Here is a 25,587-nt window from a genome sequence, read left to right on the forward strand (position 1 = left end):
TCCCTCTGCAGAGCCCTCCTGCCTTCCAGCAGATCAACACGCCCCTCAACTTGGTGTCATCTGAAAATGAGACTTTAGAGATGGGAGTTGAATTTAACATTTTAGTAAACACACCTGGTTACACTACACACTGGCTGAGAGATGGAAGGGTAAAACACAGATGGGTATCTCCTGATGGTACTGGACATGGACTAGCTTTTCTTCTTACACGTGTCCTAGGAAAGGTTTGTTGTTGAAAGCCAGGAGGTCACAGCTTCTCTGGCCTTCCAAGTGCCTGTTCATGCCACAAAAAATTTTTAGGAGTCTACTCCTATAATGAGGAAGCACAGCACTCTTGAAATTCAACAACTTTGAATATCCTAACTTGGGCCAAAATGGACCTGAAACATGTAAATATCCACATGAAATCATACACATATAAGAAGTACAACAGAGAAAAATTTCCCTTGACTCCTAATTCTTCTTTCTTCTGTTTTTCCTGCATTTCTGAGTTCAATTACATGGTTATCCAGGAAGCCAACTTAGATTGCACTCCTAGAAATACACGAAGTAACTAGAAATGTCATCACTCTCGTGATGGCTTTCAGCAGGAGTTTAAATCTTTCTCTCTCAATCTAAGGAATGCAGAGTTGCTCAGAGGAATTCAGACAATTACAAATGAGCATCCTAGAGAATACCACTACTGGAATGGGAGCTTGCTCAAGTATTACCAACTACTCAGACACTTTCCTTATAACATATGAGCAGGAAGGCAAAGGGTAATTAGAGACGTTAAATGATTTTGTCTAGACCCTCAGCAAGACCTTTAACATTTTCTTTACTAAAAAGTGGGATAAAATAAATAAATAAATAATACTAGCCTTGGACACATTTTTAACCATCTTTCATACTACAGGTTTACTAGCTGTAAAGGACTCTCAAAATCACCTTCAGTAGTTCTATCAGTTTCTGCAAGATCACAAATTCCAGTCTCCTTCTACTGTCAGTCACTTGCTGTGATAACAGACAGAATGGAAACATTTATATAGCTCTAGGAACAGAAAGGAGAATGTAGTATATGGAAAAGAAGTAAAACCTACTGGTTGTGCCAAGATATGCCATTTTTCTTTAGATGGTTCTGAAGAAAAGATACAGTGACCTCACTATGAGCATAAAGCTTGTATGAGCATGAACCTCTAGGTTTAGTTCCACCACTCATGAGAAGTAATTGGAAACTTTAAAGTCAATCCTTAACATCCTAAAACTACAACTAAGTTACTTCATGAGAGAGTGGAACTGCCACATACTGAGGCTGAGCAAATGATGCAGGAGCTCACAAAAGCCTATATGGTTTTTGTTTTCTTTTTGAATCATTTTTCATCCCTTTTGGGCACCAAGTGATGGTTACCGTAGAAAGATCACTGCAGAAAGCAGAAGATACTTAGAACAAAACTGAAAAGGGGTTTCTAAACCACCCTTTTTAGATCAGCCAGATCAGACCAACTTCCAATTTTTTCACATTTTTGCTCATGCACACACAAACACACATACACCCCCACCAGGAAAGGCCTGTGTTATCCTACAGATTGACTTAAATGGAAAGCAGAATAATAAGAGAGCCTTGTCTAGGCCTTGTCAGGGAAAAGACCTGGCATATTCACAATAAAACTGACAGGCTTGATGGCTCAATGGATTTAAGCAACAGCTGGAATCTGATGAGTCTAAAATCACAAGTAAGCTAATCAGGAGAATAAATCTTTCAGGATTATATTCGATTGAGTGTTTTCACATCACTGAGACATCCATACACACTACCTGTGTTCCAGGTTCACCCATGAGGCCAAAAGCACAGATTTCTGGAGTTTGTCTGCCAGGCTGGCTATTGGCCAGTGGCAATTAATGCGGAAAAGTGACTAACAGTTTTGTAAGGAGGCTAAACTCTAAACATCCCTCCAAGGGCATCCTCTCTCCATAAATAAAGGGGGAATGTTTTTAACTGAAAGAGGGTAGGTTTAGATTGGATATTAGGAAGAAATTCTTCACTGTGAGAGTGGTAAGGCACTGGAACAGGTTGTCCTGAGAAGTTGTGGACACCCCATCCCTGGACGTGTTCAAGGCCAGATTGGACTGGGGTCCTGAGCAACCTGGTCAACCAGAGGGTGTCCCTGCCTATGGCAGGGGAGTTGGAACTAGATGTCCTTGAAGGTTCCTTCCAACTCAAACCATACTACAATGCTATGATAATGAAGCGCATGCCTCCTTTATACTCATTACACCTAACATGCAGGAGATGGGCTGATTTCTAAAAGCCGCCACTCAATAAGAAAGGCAGCAAATTTCTACGCCAACTACTTTTAGCCACAGAGCAGAAAGTGGCAGAGCCAAGCCCACTGCATGCGCAAAGGCTTTCATTCCACGGGCTCCCAGGGCACAGAAGCTGTGGGGCTCTTAGCAAATCTGAAATAGCTTTTACGGTTGGAGATCAAGTCTCTGCAGTGAAACTTCATGAAACAGCAAAGGCAGAGAGGCAAAGAACTGAACTGAAGCAAAACAAACCAACAACTTATTGGAAAGACAGCACGTCTCTTTGGAAAAGTGTTTGCACGTGATTGATTTCATGGAGCTAATATTTTTCATTCATGCATTTCCCATTTTTCCTTAGAGGAAAGTTTTAAGAGGGACTGATTTCTTGACAAAGTTTCCCATTAATAGTATGTCACAACAGTAATTAAGACATGACAAAAGGAGATTACAATGTAGGTTCTGGATTTATACAACAGTTTCAGAGTCAAGGGCCCATGCAATTCCCTCTCACAAGGTCACTTGGGCTTGGACTTTCCAAAGACCTGGTATAGGTTAAGCAAACAAAGCCTATTGTTTTCTTTTTTCCAGGGAAATCGGTTGCTTAATTTGGTCCCATGTTTTCAGAAATCTCAGCCTTGGCAAAAGGAGCAAAGGAAACATTTTTCCTCATTCCAGAGCTGTGATGATGACAGGTCACAAATGCCCAGCTACATCAGGGCTCAGGCGTAGTGCTCCCTGTATGGTGGCAGGACACCCTCCTTCATGAGTGCTCCATGGAGGAAAGGGTTCATGCGGTGCAGGAGCACCCACCTGGCTTGCACTGTACCTTTGTGGGTCCCTTTCCTCTCCTGATGGGAGCATGCACCTCTCTGACTGCTACAGCTGTCAATCAGAAAGGAAAATAAAATGGCAGAAACCCATCTTTTCTTGATATGTAGCAGTTTGCTGGTGGGAGAGGCTCTTCCCTGTGAAACTCTGTCCAAGCTTTAAATTCACCGCAGATCTTCATCTGTCAGTGGCCAGTTCACAATTACCTTAAACACTTTGACCCATGCTGTGTCCCAAATATCCATCAAGCAGCAGCTGCTGTCTCAGACCAGCCCTGAAAGACTTCCCTTTTGACAGTTACTACATCAGATATGCTCGGCTTTGTTTTTCATTACAGCAGTGGCTTTCTGAGGGCAGATAGGGCTGTGCTTTTCTGTCTGTCTTATAAAATCAACCTGTAACTCAAAAATTAAGCTATGTTCTTTTGGTGTTTTGTCACTCCTGATAATAAAAAATCTGTGTGTCAGGCTTTCTTGACCGTAACCCTGACAATGCTTACTGATGTGGGAAGTCATCTAGTCATTCCCCAGCCACACTGACAGGGACAAGATACATCTGGGTCAACACAGGAAGCATACTGAGCACGCAGATTCTCTTTGTTAAACAAGAAGGTGCCATTTCTAAATAACCACTTTCTTAACTACAATCTCATTTTAAGCAGAGGTCACCGTCCTCTATTCTTCGAGGAATAAGAGTAGTGTGATAAAATCAGCACCAGGAAGGATACAGGATTAGAGACAGGGGCCACGGAACAAGGATTTAGGAAGTTGAGAAAGTGTCTCTAAATCTCAGAAAATGCTCACTTTCCTTAAACAAAAATCTACTATTCAGGTCTTGAAATAGGAGACTCACAATAGGAACATGAGCTCCGTCAAACCAGCCGGGTTTTCTGCAACTCTGACAAGGAATTCTGTGCAACAGCTCGTGAAAACAGGTGGTGAGTGTCCAGTTCAGACTGGGAAGCAGTGTACTACTGCAAAATTCCCATCTTCCCACCCCTTGATTTAAGAATTTCCTTGGCAAAAGAAAATGGGCAGCTCAGCAAACAGACTGAACTATCTTGTAAAAGCCTTGTTTTTTTAATTGCAATAGATGTAAAACACACAATGCATCTTTAAGATTTTACAGTGCTGGTAATACAAAAGAACTTAAATATTTCCCATTATCTTATAAAAGTATCGGGCCTTCAACTCACAGGAATATTTTATGAATGGTAAGCTAGAAAGACTTGCTTTTTCATTCTTGGGTCACATTCACGGCAATGCAAGAGTAAAGAATAAGCCTCTCTCTCTTTCAGAGAATTGATTTGCTTCATTAAAAGCCAAAGCCCTCTTTCTCTTGCCAGCTGAAATAGCTGCCTTTGTATCCTTAAGTGAAATCATTAAGAAAGGTGTCAGACAGAGAGATGTGTTTTTCCCAGGTATTCCTGAAAGCCATTGAGTACTACAAGTCAGCGCTATGAAATTACGTTGCACCACTCCGAGCATGTTTCTCTTCCCAAACAGAGCATCATTGTTCTTATTTAAAGAAATAATCCTCACAAAGCTGAAATAATTATTCAACCCAAACAGCCCATAGCAAGTGAAACTGTCTTTAGACAGCTGTGGCGGCTCCGTCTTCCGGAAGCTTTCATTTTAATGAAACTCATTAAGGAAAGAAATTAACAGAAATTAACAGGAAAATATCATAATTTGTCTTGTTTCAGAAAGCCTGAATGGAGACAAAAGGCTCTTTAACATGATGCGTAATGTGACCGGTCAAAACTGTCTCTGCCGCTGTCTTGCAGGCTGAGTAAATAAGTCCAAAGCTGCTTATGTTGCAGCTCCACAGTTTGGTGCAGTGAAATGAACACAGTACATGAGAATATCCTGTCTTTGGGCACTAAAGAACGTGTCTCTTAAGCATCTGTAGGCTATGTGCTCATACAAGCATGCAGGAATGTTCAAGGGAATGAATACACTACCTGTAAATATCTTAGGGTAATGAGAGGTGAAGGCTAATAAACTCTCTGGAGAAGAGAACCATCTTACAGATAGTTCATGACAACTGTTTCTTTTTGTCACACTCTTCAAAGGAGGGGAAAAAAATACCCCACTTATCTTTTCAGATACATATTAGGTATCTAAGTTATCTCTGATTTCCCATTCAGAAGCACAAAAAGGAACATTTCACCATGGTTTTTAATCTGAGTGGAATAGACAGAGGAGCATGCAGTGTTGTAAGCAGCTCAGAAAGGCAGAGATAATAGCATCTTGGGTTAGCGTCCTCCACCTCTCCTCTGGCTCTCACTGCCATCCTCTTCCTTGACTGAGCCTGCTATGCTGCTGCCTCATCCCAACAGAGAGCCACACACACACCCACTCACAATGTGGGACAGGCATCTGCTCAATAAGAGTGGCTGGGCTAAAATCCTGCCCTTCTGTAACCAAATAAGTTTTACCTTTGACTTTCAAAGGAGCCAAGATTTAGACTTCAGGGAGCTGTGAAAAGGAAAGGGGTGGCACATGGGAAGCAGAAGGGACAGCTGGAGAGCAAGAGGGACGTGGCAATCCACAGACTAAATTCATAAACCAAAATTTTCTCCAGAGTCACTCTTTGTTCCTCATGGGGACCAGTTGTTTGCTGCAGAAATATAGGGAAAATCTAATAAAATCTGTTGAAAACACATATATAAAAGCATTACCTATTTGGCATTTGCCCTTGCCACCTGCAGTGGCAGTCAGCTCCTGAGGCAGAGCCATGTTGTTTTGCCATCATATTATGAATCCACTGGCAATGCCAGGGCAATAAGAGGGACACAGATACTATAACTTCCTAGCACAAGGAATACGTTTAAAGACAATGTAGTGCTTCTGGGGAAAAAAGTCTTAGTTATATGGAATTTAGAAATAGTTTTCTTATGATTTCTTATGGAGTTCGCAGTGTCAGTGGCATATAGAAAGTGCCAGGATCCATGAGGGATGGATGAGAGCAGGTATGACAGACAGGAAAATTTGAAGGAGTAAGCAGAAGCTGTTGGCAGGAGAGAGAGAAGGATGGGCAAAGGAAATCAAGACTAACGGAAATGCTTCCAAGAAAAGTAAAGAGAATTGGGCCTTCAGATAAAGGAATTTTTGAGAAACAGACAACAGCAGAATGACTACTCCTCCCCCAGATCACATAAAGCCTTAAGAAGAATACAAGCCATAGAGGATATGGAAACTGGGTCCTAACCAAATGGCCACAGAACAAGTTGTATCTGTCTAAACTGAAATCACCTGGACCTTCCTTTCTCCCAGCTGACTAGGAAACTGTCCCCAGCTTTTAGTTAGACAGTTCTCACCTGACATTTATCCAAAATTGTATGCTGTTTCTAGCCAAGAATACCAGCAACATCCTTCATATTAACAGCATATTAAAAGCAATGGTCCACTTGTGAATACAGTTGTTCCAAAAAAAATACTTATTACATTGAAATCACTTGAGACAAACTGATCAGAATGACCAGAATTCAACCCCACAGCTAACAGAGTTAATACTATACACAATCTGGGAAAGTTTGTGAATTTTTATATATTCTGTTTTATTCTATATATAAAATATATTCTATATTTCTGGACTTCAAGGAGTTGAGGAAAGCTATTGAAATATATCAAAAGAGAAAGTACCTTTTTACAGTCTCTCAGACTCTTTTTTATATGCTTTTGTCCAATAATGCCATGAGGATAGGTAAGGATTAAATAAACAAACTCTCTTGCATTGTAGGGAAATGCCTGGATGACCTCCAGGAGGTTATTTCTGCCCTATCTAGTTCTATGTCAGAGCCATTTTAGGAATACAAATGAGTGGAGAGATTAGGAATAGATGAATCCTGGATATCAGACTGCTGTGGGTTTGCCAGCTCTTCCCAAACTGGCAGCAGCGATTTCCTGCAAAAAGGAATCCTCCAAAATTAGCCTCCTATCACTTATATTACCTTCTCCCTGACTCTGAAAGAGCACTGCATTTCTCTTTCACTGGCACTCCTCATGTGATGCATCAGACTATATAGATAGGCCTAAAGATTACCTTACATGTCCTCTGCCCCACAAAAAAAATCATACATAAATGATTCAGGGGTACATGCTTTATCCATTCCTCCTGTTTAAAAACATGTAAGCCAAATGTTTATCACTTATTGCCACTCAGCTCAAGCTTCCTACTGGCTTCAGCCTGCCTTCAAACAGGCTAAAGATGACCTGACTTTCCGAGACATGGATGTCTATCTGTAAGTCCCATTACAGTTCCTGAAAGATGAGGTGTTCACAACAAAATAAATTTTTTATGATATTCTATGATATGATATGATATATGAGATATATATGTGTGTGTGCATGTATGTATATATGCATTTATATATAACATTTATATATATATATATATGATATGATATATATATGATATGATATATATATATATATTATATGATACATATATTATATTAGGAAAATTGAATTGTTATTATATGGCTTTTTATTCCTTGTTTTGGCTAGTGTGGTAAGCAGAAAATATTCCACCAAACTTCTTTTGCTATCTTGATTTGCTCTTATTTATTCTGGCATGCAATTCACTGTGCATTTGGAACATTCATTCTCAATAGCTATTTCAAAATTGCTGCACTTCATTGTTTTCTTTTATATCCTCCCTTTTTCTTATTCCAAGGAGAGCAAATATAATTTATTCACCTTTTCATAAAGGAAGCCTGGAATCCTGCTGGTCCTGCCCAACACCTCCACAACCCAAACATTATGTCCTTCACTTCCCAGTACTTCTCTTTTTCTGTAATCCCTACCACTAATCTGTCTGCTCCTGGAGTGACCCTTCCAGCAGCAGCTCAATGACCATACCTCAGAAGTGTCCCTATGAACTGCTCCATCTCCTGCTTTGGGAAGAGGTCAGCACATCTCTCAAATGCCGATATGGCACAGAGATATGAACTGACCCACACTTCAGTTCCTGCTCTCTCATTTATGAACCCCACTGCAAGGACAACACACATAATACTCAGATAAGGGGACCTGCCTGTTCCCTGGGAAAAGCCAGAAACCATACCAAGAAAATTGTATCAAGAATATAGAGCTCCTGCACACCAAAGCAAAATCCATCCCTTCCTATGACTTCAAAACAGCCACCTCAGCCTTTGCTGTCACTTTAGCTGTTAAAGAAAAGTCTGATCTTTGCTTTCAGACACATGTTTTACATAGCATGACAAGAAAACACAGTCAAAACTTTTCATTGCTCTAGTATAGAAAAAAAAAGCTTTTTATTCTGTGTTATAAAGGAAGAAAAGCTTTGAGAACTTTGCAGGCAGGTTTGTTCAGGAAGCACTTTAAATATGAAACAGAAATCTTTCTTATGATTCTTTTAATGAGTTTATTCATGGGACTTTTTTTTTCTTCTGGAAACAAGAGCACATGGCTGCTGCAGCTACAGTCTTCCAACCAGATTTTCCACTCGTTAACTGCAGTTTTATAGAAACATAATTAAACCAATTTATATGGGACTACTACACTGTAAAACAGGGTGATCCCACTGAGAATTTCTTTCTCAGTTGCAATTGTCACTCAGTTCTCATTGTTACTTATTGCAAAAATAGCAAGATCAAACATAGCATGAGAGTGGATTTTTCAGCAGGTATACACGTTGCAGCAGCCCATAATGATTTAAAAGTAAAACACAAGAAAAATGGAAACACTCAGAGCACTGGTTTCATTTACACCTGAATGTGTGCATGCATGTGTTATGGATGCAGGGGATGTTGGTCAGTTGGGGATAACTGCTATAAAAACATAGACCCATATTATACCTGGCACAAAGCTTGCTTCACCTAGGGAAATGTGTTATGACTTAGTGAAGGCTCACTTTTGCCACTGACATTACTCTGGTAGAAAGGGACCTCATTTCACAACTAGACCCTAACTCATATCGGAGCATCTGTGCCTCAGCACTGCCAAACATGTACATCCTTCCTGATGGGCTACTCAGAGCCAGTCAAGCCTAGCAAACGTGTTTGTGCACAGCACTTGAGTAATACAGTGTGCGCAAAACCCGCTAGTTCTCTCCCATAATAGTAAATTCCGTAACAGTTGATTATTTATACATTAACACACAGATTTCATTTCTTCCATCCTATACCCATCCATTGTAGAAGTAGTGCTGTTGCCACTTGCTCTGTTAGGCGCGAATTAATGCATCAGAGCCGTGTAATTTATGCATGCTATTTTGTCAAGTCTGTATGGAATCTTCTTTGGAGAGGCAAGCTGCTCTCTACTCTGGGGCCAGAAATAGTATTAATTTTTCTTTTCTTTTGGTGCCATGGACCAAGGTAACTTCAGAGCAGTCACAAGCAAATCTCTGATGAGATGGAAATTGCAGCGTTCTGTGTTTTATGCCATTTCAGGTAGAGATGATTTGTGTGCATGCAGAAGTACAACACCGATATAATAGAAGAAAACTCTAGTTGACGTGTATATTCAGGGGATGCCATTATCAGGGCAGCCAAACGACCAAGGACAAAGCACTGATTTACTAAGTTAGAATATGACTGTATATTTCTAGGTTTTAAAAATGAGCGAGGAAACCAAACTGCCTGCCTTTCCCAGGAAGCAGTATTAGTAGGCAGACAGCTTGTTCCACTTAAATGCGCCCCACTGCAGTAACAGTATTACTTGTGAAATGAAGACACAACATACAGCCTTTTCTTAGTGCTTTACAATTCTTAGGTCAAGTGCTAATACATATTACAGAGCTCTCCCTGGCAAGTATTGTTAGAGCTGTCATTAAAGACCTCCAAAAGTCTTAGCTGTGCAATTGAAAATGTTTCCAAATCCTCTTATCCCAAACATAACAAATCTCGCTGTTGTTAAATCTGATGTTTTGTAAATTTGATACTACTTGGCTTATTGAGGGGGCTGGAGAATTTTTTTTGTGCAATAACACAGATCTCCAGAAAATGAATAATGCGTCTCAGAGAAAGGAAATAACACGGATCTCTGGGAAGGGATTTATGTAGACCCGTGGAAAAGGAAAAATCAAAGACCACCTCCAGTACAGTATGAAGATGATTCTAGGATTAAAAGGCACAATAATGCTACCCAATTACAGCTCTGCCTGGGTCATGTGCTATGCGTAGCAGAAAGCAGCAAGATGGCAGATACTCTGGGTTATTTTAATTAATTTAATCATGTGACTAATTGGTCTCTGCTGGGTTTCTGTGGTAACTGCTTCCTAAGTGCTGATGGGCAATTGTGTTAAATGTAGCTTGGAAACTGCACGTAGGGTGCAGTGCCTTCTAGAGAGCAAAGGGAATTGTACAGCTGTGCAGGGAAGGTGCTCCTGCTGGGGCACTGATTATCTCCGTGCAGAATGTTTACAGCTGTACTGTCCCCTTTGCTCATCTGCAAGCATGCTCCCCGAAGGAACAGGCTTATTTGCAGAAAACGTGCTAGACTTTCTTCCTCCTGGGCGTGAAAGTAGATTTCCTGTAGGAATATGTGAGGGCACAAGTATGCAGCAGAGCACACGCTATTTGGAAACAAAGGGAGAGCAGCCAGAGAGCCGTGTGTGCAAAACTGAAATGACTCCTGCATGCACAGTGTGAGGCCCTGGAAACCAGAATGTCTTCTTAGCGGTGACTGTGTTCGAGGGTAAATCCATTACCGAACCCTGACACAAACAACATGCGAAACTGCTTTTTTTTTCCAACTGCTCCTGCGTCTCTTGTATTATTCATGAAATCCCTAAATCCACACAGGTCATAATTAGCATGGAGTACTGCAAAATGGCACAGAGCTGCCTTCAAAATTAGCAAACATTAAAATGACTTTTACAAGTCATTCTTTGCTTCACAGGTTGAATTTCGGATTACCACGAACAAGAAGTTGTCATCCTGTTAGATCCAAACTTACACTGGTGTCTCCTCACATGATTAATGAAACAGTACGAATGGAAAGATGATTAATAATAGCAACCTACATTCCAGTAATCACAACTGCACGTAAGAAATGACTGTTTAATGGGGTGGTAAGTTAAACTCCATTAAGGGCACAGAGAAAAAACAACTGAGAATCTCTTCTCCTCAATACCTTTCACTGAAAAAAAAACACAACCTAATAAAACATCCATAAGACAATACAAGACATGCTGCAAGCAGAGAACACAACAGGGAACAGAAAATGCTATATCTTATCCTAACCACGCCAGTGAAAATGCAGAAAGAAGTCAGGAAATGTAGGAAGACATAGCCAGAGAGAGGTTAAAAGTTTGATAGCTGTACTGTGAAGGTTAGAAAGGTTCCACTTAATAAAGCAAGGGAAAGGATAAGGCAGAATGGTGAAGGAGGAAAAACGTTCATCCCTGCCCTGGCCTACTGGAGGATAAAAAGCTATCCAGCCTAACTGCTGCAGACCTGAGCTTTATTTTATTTAATATAAATTAGGTTAAATTTAAAATACCTTATACATCTTTATCGGCAAAAACTGGTAGTTGTAGATCACAAATATCTAATTCCTCAATTTTCCTGTTGTAATGCCACCATTGGCAGATCTCATCCTACTGACATCACTGTAAATATTGTCCCTGATTGTCCAAGAGCAAAATACCTCCTTTGTTTTGAAACTGGTGGTCAGTACCTTTTTGCATATTATGTTCTGCAATTTGCATTGAGTTATTCAAGCCTGAATTCAAGGCTGAAGAAATCAAAAGCACAAAATAACCACATTTGCTGTTAGCTGTCTTTAGGAAACCAATTTTAGGAAACAATTTATGAACAAGATTATATGCTGTAATATCTCTAGTTGTGTTCTTTGGAAAAGTTGGCATAGTGAAGCTGCTACACATCACATTTTATGCCAAAATGCCCAGATATAATGAATTAGAGCTCTACATGACACTTCTTTAAAAACAGTCCTTACTATGTGAGATTGAACACAACCTCATATACTGCTTTGTCTTTTCATGAGAAGACTTCTACACCTTCCATATTTTCACCAACAGTAAATACTAGAAAACACTGACATTTTCAAAACACTCCAAAACAGCAGTGTGGTGACACTGACAACTCTGTTATGAATGCTGAAATTTTTTAAGAGAATCTTGTGGATAATTGAAAGTGAGACAAAACCTTTTGATTTGAATGATAATAATAAAAAAACTTTCCAGTAGCACTGTAGCAAACCTCTTGCTCCTCCAGACCCAGAAAGAACTAAATGGAGCTATTACAACTCCTATACTGGGCCAAGATTACAGCTGATGCAAGTAGCCCCATTTATTTTAATAAAGTTACGCCTGCTTACACCAGCTATGTATTTGCCCAACCAAATGGGACACGTCAATTTGGATTTGGATTATGTCACAGAGCCCTTCACGCTTGCTATGCCATCAGTGCAACTGCTCTGATTAGGAAGACGGGTCTCGCCATAGTGATCAGCCCATTTGTTCATCTCATCTGGCAAATTGCTGCTGACAATAGCCAATACCTGAAGGAAGGAATGAAAAATATCCTATAATCTACACGGTTATAGGATGCATCTGGGGCTTACACAGCAGGCAATATCTCTCATGAATGAGGTTTGGTTTCCATTGCTCTTTTACTTGGCTTAGCTATATATTTTGCTAATAATAATCAGTTTTATCAAATCTCTGCAACTGTACCATCTACTTTAAGATCCAGTTCAACTGCTACTCCAAGCAGAGCACTACTGTTTATTTCAGTGGCTTGTGGCTCAGGCTTTTAACTACTATTTGTAACAGTTCAGTCTAAAAATGGGCCGTGTAATTTTGGGAAGTAATAATGCCTACTGAATCTGAGTAGGCTATCCTTTCATTCCTGCAGGAGACAGAAAATACACAGAGGATGGTGTATGCATGCCCTCTGCCAGTGACAGCTTCAGTGTTTACTTGTGTTTGCTTGTTCCAGCTTAGTCAGTCCCAAGCAAAGCAGCTCATTTCAGGCCCTAGTTACAAGCATTAACACATCAAGTATTATAAATTGAAATTGTAAAAGACAAACTTCTGTCCAGCCTTCTCCTTCTCCACAGGCTTAACACTTTTGTATTTCCTAAATCATCTTTGACTCTGCTCTTGGAGAACTCTGCCTATCCAAACTCTCTCTAAATCTTACCACTCCTTGCTCTGTTCATGTTTCAGCAACCACCCAACTATCCTCCTCAACACTGCCCTACCTCAGACCCTAGATTTGGCCACTTAACTACCATTATATCTGCGCCATCCAACTTACTGTCCTTCCCTATCCTCAGCTTCAGGCTCTTGTCTAGCTTCACTCGTTCCACTAAGATATTTTTTTTCAGGTTGGTTTTTTTCCCCCTAGACATACTATCTCACTTTTGTAAAAGTACCAGTAATTTAGCTGGGGTTTTAAATTATTTCTAATTCTTCCAGGGAATTATTTTCTGTCCTGTCTGGTATCTGCAACTCCTCCTAGTTCAGTATCAGCTGCAGAGTTTGTGAACTTGTTCTCTGTTCTCTCCTGGAGATCATTAATGAAATATGAAACAAGACCAACCTCACGAAAGTCCCTCTGGCACTTCTCTATCCACAACCTGATATGCTGCTCTTTATCACCATCCTTTACTTTATTCCTTGAGCCTGTTTTCAGGCCACTTGACAGTGTTCATACCCAAAGTAATTTGCTTTACTCTGAGGGTAAGATTTCATGAGATGCCATTTCAAGTGCTTTACTAAATTTCAAATCCATTAGAACTTCTAATTTGCCTCCCTCAGCTGATTTGTGTGCATGTGTACATACTAGCTGTGTTTGCCTGGCAAAACCTCTATACTCCTCTGTTACTCTTTGCCCATATGGTATACTGCAGAAGACAAGGATGTGGTTGAGTGGGTTTGTGCACTGAATATCTACTTTTTGTTGAAAAATTCAACTTTTTTTTTCTAAAATAACAATTAGTTTTTCTCAAGCAAATTGAATTAAAAACTTCTGTAGCACATATAAAAACATTCCACAACATTATAAAGTAGTTTTTGTGTTGGCAGTAAACTTGGATCCTTTGCAATACAATCAGCTTCTTATTTCAGTGTCCAACTTCCTATGAAAATGTGGACTGAGGTATGCTGCTGTGCCAAAAATGCATTCACTGTTTCCGTGAAGGGCATCAAACTATCCATAGGCATCAAATAACACATCAAAAACAACTAACCTTATCCAGCAAACATGATCCTAAGTCCAAATAACCCCATGAATATCTTTTTCTAAAAGCTGTTATGTATAAAAATTATATCCCAGTTGCTCTTTACAATATTACAACCTGCCAGGTCATGCCTAACTGAAAGTTACTTTATTTTGCCATTAAGTAAATTAAATAAAAATTCCTTAGGAACTACCAGTTTCATTTCCTATGCTCAAGAAGAAAGCAACGTTTTTATGTCTCTTTTTCTTTTTTTGGTGGTTTGTTTTTTTTCTTAATCACCATACAAATGACTTCCAAATTTTCAGGAACAGTTGCTGGTTTTGATGATATATTGCAGATCCTTGTCAATATCTCTGTTGCTTCACACTTTTATTTCCTTAGGAACACTAGGCTGAGTACCATCTGCTCCTGGTGATTTACTACTCTCAAGTTGCTGAAGTTGCTCCATAACTTCCTCTTAAGAGACTTCAATTTCTGTTATAAGGCCACACTGATTTCCTGTGAAAAGTGTCCTTGGGATAGGAATTTCCTCATCATCCTCTGCAGTGAAGATGGACACGGGACACTTAATTTAATTTCTCTGCTGCTCCACTTTTTCAGAAGAGGGCAGAGTTATGGCTGGGTGGCCTACAGGGATAACGGACTTACAGGTGGCATTTTGTTTTCTACAGAGCCACTTTTTTTGTACTTCCTACAGTGCCTTGAATCTACACCTTTCAGACAATTTCCTTGTCTTTTTATTTCTGAACTTCATCTAGGAACCTTTAGTTATAATTGCCTTGATCGTGTTTTCAAAATTTTTGAAGGAAAAGCTTTGTCTCAAATAAGCAAAACATTTGGTATTTTTGCTACACAAGTGCCTACAACCCTGTTGGCATTTCCATCACTTAACAATCATACTTCCAATTTGGAAAAAAATCATTTTTTCCTCTCTTGCTGTGTGAAAAACCACAGAAACAATAAGAAAGCAGACCGCATGCGAAACAATTAAATTGCCTGTACACAATGTACACGGCAAATATGCACAGGGCCTGATCCAGAGCTAATTACAGGCAATGGGATGTCACCCACTGAGGCTGATGGAATCTGGATTAGGCTCAAAGGAAGCCCACCAAAAAAACAGAGGGAGTTTTATGTCTCATCTTTCAGTTACACTAATCATAGGTGTTGTTTGTAACAGTACTAGGTAACAAATTTTCCAGTAAAAGTGTGATTTTTAAGTTGACGGTGTCCCTTTAAGGCTTATGCACTTCTTCACTTAACTATGCCAGATTTACTTTCCCCTTTCTACTTTTTCCTTGCTCAGAGGTATACATACCATCTGTGCATCTAATATGGTATTCTTAAATAGCCTCCAGAGTGATTCAAGGCTTCTTTTCCCCCCCCTTTTAAACTTTCTCTTGATTAACCTTTTTCCTTGGTATTTTTGAGCCCTCTCTTTCACGTCCTTCACGACGTTAGCATCTTCCAACACTGATGTCAGGAGTATGGCTACCTGTTTTTTTAATGCTTGTGCATTAGTCAAAACTCAGTGGGGAGTTACCTTATCAAGCCACTGATATTGATAAGTTGCTTCTGCAAATGGAGGCACAAGACTGAGCCATTTGACAATAGCCAAAGTTGACCATTACTACTACTACACAATGAAATTATTCAAACGTATCTTCTCACAAATATCTAAATGTCGGTGTACTGTTTTAATCTCTGGATTAAGCTTTTAAGACTTACATTTAGTTCTATGAGCTTTCTTCCACCTCATTTTTAGTAGCACTGAGCACCACAACTGTGAAAGCCTGGGGGCTAAATTAAAAATAATAAGAGCAATTTAGACTGAGTTGTTGTTTGATTTCTACCTCAACAGGTTTCCCTTTTCACTGGACACTCCGAATTTCAAGGGAAGGAAGGGCCACAGGCATACTGGACACTGCAGTGCTGCATCCATCTATGTTATAAGGGGAAAATTACTGCATTCAGCCAGTGCTAATGGAGACGCTGAGTCCTTGATGGTTTCACATACTCCCCAGTAAAGCTGCACCAGGCTCCCATAACCAGCTTAAGATCCTTCCTCTCACAAAGCCCACAGAAGTGCTAGAGAGATGCACTGCACTGCTTTTAAAGTAAATGTACAGCAACAGAGACACATCTCCTTCTCCTCCTGTGTGTGCCAACCTAAGGACTGGTTCCTGTGTGACTATCTCCACCAGGCCCTCCATGCAACAGAGGCAAGGTCTGGCCTCCTGCTTCTTAGGCTGGAGAGTAAATAAACCAAAAACATCTGAAGCCACACTCACACACATACACACCCCTCCCACGCCCAAGCCCATCAAATACTTTATGACTGTTTCTAAATATTAATAAACAGATGAGTACATTTATTTTAGACACAAAATTGCATCGAGGCTGACAAGTCACAACACATGTTTACTTTCTGCCCAATTTAAATTCAAACGGGTGAGTTGTAAATGCTTGGGTTTTTGACAGAACACAGCCGGTCACTGAACTTAGCTGGCCAGCAAGCTATCTAATATTATTGCAGAAACGATTTTCTAGAAAAAAGATATTTGACATTTTCAGACTTTTGCCCTATAAAACCCCCCTCATTCTTCCAGCAAGTTTAACACTTGCACATTGAGCATGGCTTGATTTACTGCGAGAAGCTGACTTCAACTAACAATCCCCAGTAGTACATTTTCCTGTTCATCCAGCAGCTTATAAGTTATATCCATTTGGCCTCTCCTAGCCTCATTTAAACTCACAAGGCCAGATTCAAGGTTAATGTGTGTAAGGGTTTCTTCAGTCTTCCCATAAACCAGCAGATGTTTGCAAACAAACCTAAAAGCAATGAAACTTTCCTACCTAGAAGGGGCCAAAAAGATAGACAATGTGATTTACTCCCTTGGTCTGACTCAGTTTCATCCTTGAATTTATTGCAAGATTTCTGTGGCTGATGGAGGGGAAAGTCACCACATTGGGAGAGTAATAGAGTGATTAAATACAGATCATCAGCTGACAAGAAATGTCGCAACACCACTGAATTGCTGCCTCACCTGCACAAATTACTTCACCACTTGTGAAATGTGACAGCAAGGTTAGCTCCTGAGACACTCTAGGACTAAAAATGACCTTCTACCTTCAGTTGGGCCCCTCAAATTTTCTACTGCTGCCCACCATGGTACCCTGCCTGGGAGGAATTTCACCCCAATAAACTATGCAATTAGTTCCAATTTCTGTATTCATACATCCTTTCAGAAATGTGCACAAAGGGTGTTGCTCACAACATAGTTCCTAATGCAAACAAATTTTTGAAAACGATATTTGCTTAATTTTGGTTTTCAAATAAAAACATATAGAGTGAAAAAAATACTGAACCTCCTTTTTCAATATTTTCCTGACTTAATGAGCTGACTGATAAGTGAACAGATGCATTAAGGCAATAATTTACTCAAATGTCATGATATTTTTGAACAAACATTTAATATGCATTTCTTTATTTGCTCAGCTCATATTAGTATTAATGATTGATGTGTTCATTAGGAAAGGGAAAAGTGGCACCAAATATAATCTGTGCAAATTAGATTCACTTTGGAGATCTACCCCAAGCTTTTAACAGAATAAAGACTGTTCTTGATGCTCATTTTGTGTTGAACATGTGGAAATAAAGCTGGAAGATGCCTAATTTTATATGAGGCCAAGGCAATGTGGGCTAATCAACACAACCTGAGCTGAGACATGGAACACAGAGGAGAGCAATATTTTTTGAGCAATTGGTTAGCTCACATATGTTGGAGCCAAAGGGGTTCAGAGGTAAAGTAATAATGTGTATTATATCTGTTCATTTTCTGCATCATTGTTATGCATCTAAACTCTTTAATCAAAAATCCCTTGGTGATGTAAAAATGTCCTAGATTCAGATTATAAGTCTATCTTGCCAAATTTTTAAAGGAGCAAAATGTCTATTTATCCCCTAGTGTCTTCCTCTCCCCTTCAAAAATTCATCCTAAGTGATTTAAGACTTCAGTAAAGCTTCTTAGTAACCTCCAGAAAAATGGCTACCAGCCATATTTCTCCCTCAGTCAGTCTGGAGGTAGCAACTTCTTTCACTTGTCCAATACCAAAGTGTCATAACATCTGTTTAAATCCAAATCATTGCTCTAAACTGCATACACCTAGTCCTCAAAAACCTTAAAAGCATTTCTAGTCAAGTACTAACACAATTAATAATGTTTTATTGTAACATCTGTATGTAAACAAAACCTACTTCTGGGAAAAAGGAAAAATGCAATCCCTGAAGCTGCCCAGAACTGATGAGAGGACACCTCACGTAAACTGGTCACTTCATTTCAATCAAATGCATTCTGCCCAAGAGGCAGCTGTAATTAGCATATTCATCTTGATATAACCAAAGTAGGCAGAATGCAACACGACTGATGTAATGTGACATGGTGGTTAAAATTAAAAGTGAACACGCCTTTTAATTGGATTGGATACCTGCTAGTAATTCAGACAATAGGGATTTGATTCAAATTTATAGTATTAAATGGCAACAGATGGACAGTAAAGTGTCCATTGAGTTTACAAACTGACAAGCACGATGGGGTTGTCAGATCCCTTCATTAAGTCACTGGTGGCATCAGTCAGGTGCTGCTGCCTGTTTCATTGTTAGCAATGGCAATACATTTTGCTTTGCTCTGGGTGAGCAGTGAGATATTCTAACTCATGATCTCAGTAGGTTAATTTGGAATTTCATTTGCCTCTTCTAATCATGAAAAATCCTGGGTCTGTTTTAGGGAGGGAGTTTTATGAGATTTCTGGGTTTAGCATCCTGTAAGTAACAAGGTCAGCTGATGACAGCTAGAGAGCAATGCCAATCTTCTCCTTTACAATCAATGCCACCCATTCCTTTCACAGCTCAGGATTTTCCTGATATTTCAGTGTCTGTTCCAGATTCTTGGTCACTATCTGCAGCCTTCCACCCTCCACAAACTTTAAGAACATCTTCTAAGGGAGGTTTTTTCCTTATTCCACTTTCTCCAGCCACTTCCTAAAAGAAGTTTGCAATTGTGCCCCACGTTTGAGCTCTTTCCTCTGCAGACTCAGCGTCTCATCTGCATTCACTCATCAACACTCATTTATAACTCGACAAAGCAATCACAGCTATGGAGATGTTTGTTGTCTTTTTCCCTTCCACCTTCAAGCATTTGCAAGAAACCTTTTTAATTGGCTGCTGTGGCAAATACGCGTACGCACACGTGCAGATGTGCACAGACACACACAGGCACACATAAACACACGTGTGCACGTTCTACGCAAACCCTCAGCAGCAGGAGCAACTCTGTGAACTGCTTATTAAATCCTGCTTCTCTACAGCTCCACAGAACCAAATACAGCCAATTTCGTACAATCCAGGTAGGACACCTGCTCTGTGCTGACCTTTCTGAACACATGATTAATGCAAGTTAAATCTGTAGGAGAAATAGATTTTCTATTCAGAGCCCCACGTGCTTCCAAACTTATTATGGAAAGGGAGTCTAAAGGAACAGCTGAGCTTTTTTTTTTCTTTCTTTTTTTTGTCAAAAGCATTATATGCATCAAGATGCTTTAAGCAATTTTCCCAATTTCAATGACTGATGATCATTTTACAAATTAAATTTTGCAGATGCATAAGAAAGAGATGAAAGAAGCTTTTTTTTTTTGCCATTACCCATTGACTTAACAGTGAGATTGTTAAATTTCTCATGCGCTGCTAGGTTGCACAATTAAGCTTGAAATCAAGAGAACTTTCTCTGACAAGCCTCAGTAATAATTTTGGGGAATGATAGCTTCTGTTTACTCCCAGTTTTTAGGTTGTGTTTGTATATACATGTCCATATTAATCACACAGTGATATACATTAGTTAAGCAAAAAACTATGCAGGCAGGAGTACTAAAGGTTGATGATGTTGCATGCACTTTTATAATCTTTAAATATAATTTGAAAATGTAAGGAATTGTCTAATGCAACAGAACTTAGGACTAAACAAATATGTGTGACTTCTCACAGCTCCATTTGATTGTTCACGTTCATTCTTGCCACACAGGTCAGATAAAAGACCCTAAAACACACTCCCTGTCTGCACTACCAACTTAAACACAGTGCTGTCCATTACTATCCTGTAGGGAGAAAAAGCCACCTTTGTTTACATCTTTGTGGTGCTAAAGAGTAGTTTACTTTTACTTTTTGATTTATGCCTCTTTGTTTATTAGTATGAATGAAATTTGACTGCACTGTAATCAAAAGCATCTATCTTTTTTTCCTGATTGGGAGGCAGTGCAAAGCAGGAACAAGGTCAAGTATAAAATACTGGCTGACAACCTTGCAGTCACTTTGTCTCCAAGGTCTTAGTCAAATCAAGTAAATTATCCTTTAATATATCTGTGAACAGAGCCTATAACCTCTATGAATTCAGCTCTCATTCCATGTTTGGCTATTTGGTCATAATAAATTTGTTTTCTGACCCATTGAGTCAATAAACTTAATTTCAAAATTAATCTTTTCAGGCTTCAAACTCACTGGATCCAATTATGAAGCCAATCATTCCCTTTAAATTTAATATTCTGAAACTTGGTGGTCTAGTGCTTTTTGCTGTTATGTGACTCTTTGGTACTTAACTTTATATTAGATAGCCCATAAAATTAAATCTCCAAGGAAGGGAGCATCAGAACAACTCCAAATCTTAAATCTTCAGTTACAAACATTAGTATCAAATTCTCCTTTTTCCTGCAAAGGTTCCTTTTAATTGATATTATGCACAACACACATTCTACAGTATTTTGTTATGTGTATTTAACTATGCAAAATAGACCAAGCAGGAGCAGGAATGCAGATTTGGGTTATTTTTGTTTGGGGGTGGCAGTGGTGATATTTTTAGGTTTCTTTCTAAATTTGATCTAGTCTAAATACTTTAAGTTTCACTTAATGGAGTAAAACTCTTAATTTTTTCTTCATTTATTTCTGGTAATTTAGACAAACTTATTCTATTGGGAGAGCCATTATAATTTCAAAACATATTTATTTCTATTCTTGCGAGGCATGGCTGCTGATATAGATAATTTTAAATGGTCATGACTTCAAAATACCTGGAGCAATATTTGCATTTCTTACGAGAAAAGCAACTTAAAGTTGCAGAAGTCCTTTTCCTTACAAACTTCTCATCCCAGCCACGCAGCTCCCTGACAACCCTGGCTATGTAGAGATGCAGGGTACAAGGCACAGCTTCTGGAGCACAAATAAACTCAACTCCACCAGGACAAAAGGCAGGAAGGACTGATTTGCACTTCTGCCTAAACTACTTGAGTTCAGAAGCTCCTGAGACCAGTAAGTTACCGGCTTATTCCAGTGTTGCTATGCTTGCTAAACCTACTGCAGAAGAGGGCTGGGAAGGAGTTAGAAGTTGGGAGCAGTCAGTGCCCAGATGACCTGGGGCTTTCTGGAGCACTTTCATGGCACTTCATCGTGGTCTCCTGTCAAACCTTCTCCCAGCTGGGAATCTGTGGGGCATGTAGCACTGCAGTGTGCATTTGTCCTGTATACAGGAGATGATTCTTTTCATTAGAATGATGACAAAAGTCCTAATTCTGAACACAGCAATTGCCATTCAGGGATGGATAATTTGCAATATTACTTAGTGCTGTTTTGAGACATTAGTGATGACTTATTCTTTACTGTTTAAACAGTCCTATCATTTTAAGCAAGTGCTTATTACAGCACTTCTTATCTAGGGGAGGGAGGGAAGATTGCTTAACAAGATCCATTAGGAAATTCAAGCCTTAAATAAAGTGACCACAAAGTCCTATCAGCTCCCAGAAACACAGCAGCTGTACATATTTAATGTAATACAACACTATATTGTGGTGGAGATCCACTGCTTAAAACATACATAAGGCAGGCGAAATGTGACTATTTTGCTTCTCTGTTTGAAAAATGAGAAAGTGTGGAGTGGTATAACTTCTTAAATACATAAATAAGCATTAGACTCATGGAGAAGACAGGTACGCTGTTGGACTAGAAGTTATAGATTAAAGGTCAGCAGTTAAATCTGAAACTACTGCAGCCTGGTTCCTTTGATCTTGTTCCTCTTGTTCCACTCTATTACTAACAGGTGAGATGTAAAACAAGAAGCATGAGGGTCTGCTGAATTCTACTGTACTTGTCTTAATTTAATGGCAGCACTTCCTAAATATTCTGTCCCCTGATCATTTAGTGCCATAAACACACATGCTACAGCTACAGATTTCCCCTGTTTGCTCAGATCCTGTGCAATTCCAGGTTTCCACAGGTCCAAAGGGGAAAAAAAATTTACTCACTGGCTTAGCTTTGAAGCAGAGCCAATGTACCAATAAACAGGCTATCAAAAATGTTATCTCACCATGTTTTGCCAAGTCCTCCTATATGGCATTTTGTTAGTTTGCAACCCTTTTAGTGAATAATAAGACATTTCACTGGTATATGATGGTATATGATAGGAACATCTACTGTATTATGAGATATATATATGTGTGTGTATATATCTATGCATATACACACAAAAAAAATTATAAATACAGAGAGCTTTCTGGATGGAAATATTCAGCATCGTTTAGCTTTCAGAAGAAGTTAACAGAGGTGTAGGAAAGGGAACTAAGGAGAATGAGATGCTCTAATTCATCCCTCCTCATAATACAAGGACAAGGAGGCCTCCAATAAAGCACAAGCATAATAAATAATAAATCAGGTAAAGGGGAACTTTTTCATATCCTGCCTGACTGATTGAATTCATGGTCATAAACTATTACTGAACCCTGCTATTAATGGGTTACTAGAAGGTTGAAGAACACCTATGCATTATGTTAACATGTATTTATTTTCATTTAGTGGGGATCTAAACCTCCTATTTCAGGATCTAAGATGTAGGTGAAGAAGAATCCACTAAGAACTACTGTTCTTTCATCTGCGTCTCCAAGCTTTCCCAAATTATCTGGCACTCATCAATTCTGAACACACAGTACCACCTAAGCGGGATCCCTGATAATGCCTCCATTACTGTGAACTATCTTAACTATCCAACCCACGTAAATTTGTGACTGGAAGTCATAGGAGCACTCAGCTGACAGGGATCTGTATCCTGTCAGCCTAGAGTTTCTAGCCTGTGTCTTACCCGTTGTTAACGCACACTGAACTGCATGTGCGTACACGTGTGTGTGTGTGCACGTACACTTACATCCATGTGAGTTTATTTTCGAATGAGGAGTACTTAAGGAGCATGTATTTCCCTCCTCTACACTTTTCTTTAGACAAAAAGAATGTAAACAACACTTCAGAGAAGACTCATGTGACTTTTTCTTGCCTGTCTGCTCCAGTAGACACTATGAGCTTGATTCTCCAAGACTGCCATTAAAATTCCACTCTACTGATTTTTGCAACCTAATTCTTCAGGCGTTTTTGTTTGTTTTTTTTTTTGGTAGGATGATGTGACCCAAATTTATAAAGGAGGTTAATTTGCTATAACATTGCATCTTGAATATAGAATCCATATGTATTTATTTGTTATTATCATATGTGTAAAAGACCAGATTTAGAGACCTGAATTCAATTTGAACTTGGCAGGCTTGGTATGTTGTGTAGCATGAGGGAAGATGGCATCATTTAGGATGCAGAGGGTTTTATGAATGATAAACATCTCTAAGACAATAAAGCTACCTGAAGTCTCACAATATTTAGCACCAAAAGGACATAGCTACTTTTTAAACAACTAAAAATATTGGAGTGTTTCTTCTTTATTTTTCTTTAAATGACATATTGCACATTCTGCTATACAGAAACAGCTGCTGAAGCAACCTAGAGGGCATTTTCAGGCACTGTACTTCAGTGATTACAGCAATTTTTGTAGACATTCAATATTAGGATTGAATTCTAATTTTAGATAGAGTTAAATTTAAATTGAGTAGGAGGGACTTTGATGTTACTTTAGATGTTCTAACATTGCCTACCCCAACCCAAAAGCTGCATAGTGTCTGAATTTTGCAGCACTGATAATTTATTAGAAATGATACATTTTAAAAGTATGAAACTAGAGCTCACTAGCAGCAGTGAAAAGATGTCCACTATTGTGATGGGACCGAGACTTAGGCCCTGAAAGCATTTACCCACTGGTCATGATTCCAGTGCCCTGGGACTTGGTAACACTGTCATACACAACCCCCCTCTACTCTACTTCCGTGATACCTCCTCTTAGTTGTGTATATGCAGCAAGTATCCTGGGACCTCAAAGCCAAACTGGGAGTCATATTAATGCTTATCAGTAATTAAATTCCCTGACTCTCACAAAACTCAAGCATGAAGCTGAAGGAAACTGAAAGAAAGAAGGTTAGTAAAGGGCTGACAGTCCAAAAGACAATACAGATGGAAAGTGGAGGGATTAGTGAAAGAGAAAAAAAACAAAAGAAAAAAGCTTCTATTAGATGCTAAATAAGACCCAAGCTGGGTCATAAAGCTATGTCTATGTAGATTGCATCTTTCCTTATTTCTCTTACCTTGTTTCTCTTGAAATATGCTCTTCGGCAAGCTGCAAAGCACTTCTCGCTGCAGAAGCATTTCACTTCACTTCCCATACTCAGGGAATAGCGCTTGATTCCAACTTTCTGGCACCAGGCACACATTATTTGTACATTTGACACATCATCTTCTACAACAAAAATATAAGAACAATGTTTACATGAGACACAAACTCCTTCCTCAGACATCTGCACAATTACTCTTAGATACAAATAGCACTGCTTCGTCTTATTTCTAACTTCCTCTCTGTCAGAGAGCAGAACTGTGCATGCCTGTGATCACCAGCTTCATCCTCAGGCAGCCGGAGACCCATACCAGCCAGCCTTGGCAGACTAAAACCTGCTTCTAAAATGGCTGGAAAAGATTATTAGCTTCAAAAATGGTGCATGGCTGAAAACCTCTGGAAATCTCAAGAAATTTTTTGTGTGTTTAAGAGTGCACAACTCCTTATTAAATGAGTAACCAAGACTGGAGGCTGAGTATTGTTGCTTTGTTCTTGTTACTTACAGTCTGCAGTAGTGAGCCCCTGAGATGTTCTGCTCAGCAAGCTGGTGACAAAACACAGCTAGAAGAGACTGCACCAAGGTAGGTCTCTAACACAAGCCCTCTTCTAAATAGGAGGAAGGAACATGGAATGCCCCTTTTCTGCAGTTTTGAAATAATGACTAGCGTAAAACAGCTTTTGTGTGAATTTGACAGTCACAGAAACACAGACCTGAGCAAAAC

At 39.4% G+C, this 25,587-nt stretch overlaps 1 protein-coding gene across 2 annotated transcripts in view; it reads right to left on the bottom strand.

Moving 5' to 3' along the window:
- Positions 1-25,587, bottom strand: part of SOBP (sine oculis binding protein homolog) — a 116,703-nt gene that overhangs the window by 68,131 nt on the left and 22,985 nt on the right. For both annotated transcript variants that reach the window (XM_018078068.2, XM_018078067.3), the window contains exon 4: positions 24,840-24,991. In XM_018078068.2, coding sequence (XP_017933557.1) covers positions 24,840-24,991 — 152 coding nt within the window. The remainder of the gene's footprint in view (positions 1-24,839; positions 24,992-25,587) is intronic.

The sequence above is a fragment of the Manacus vitellinus genome, unplaced genomic scaffold, assembly GCF_001715985.3.
Source record: "Manacus vitellinus isolate BGI_N305 unplaced genomic scaffold, ASM171598v3 scaffold_4_pilon, whole genome shotgun sequence".
In the NCBI taxonomy this organism is placed as follows: domain Eukaryota; kingdom Metazoa; phylum Chordata; class Aves; order Passeriformes; family Pipridae; genus Manacus; species Manacus vitellinus.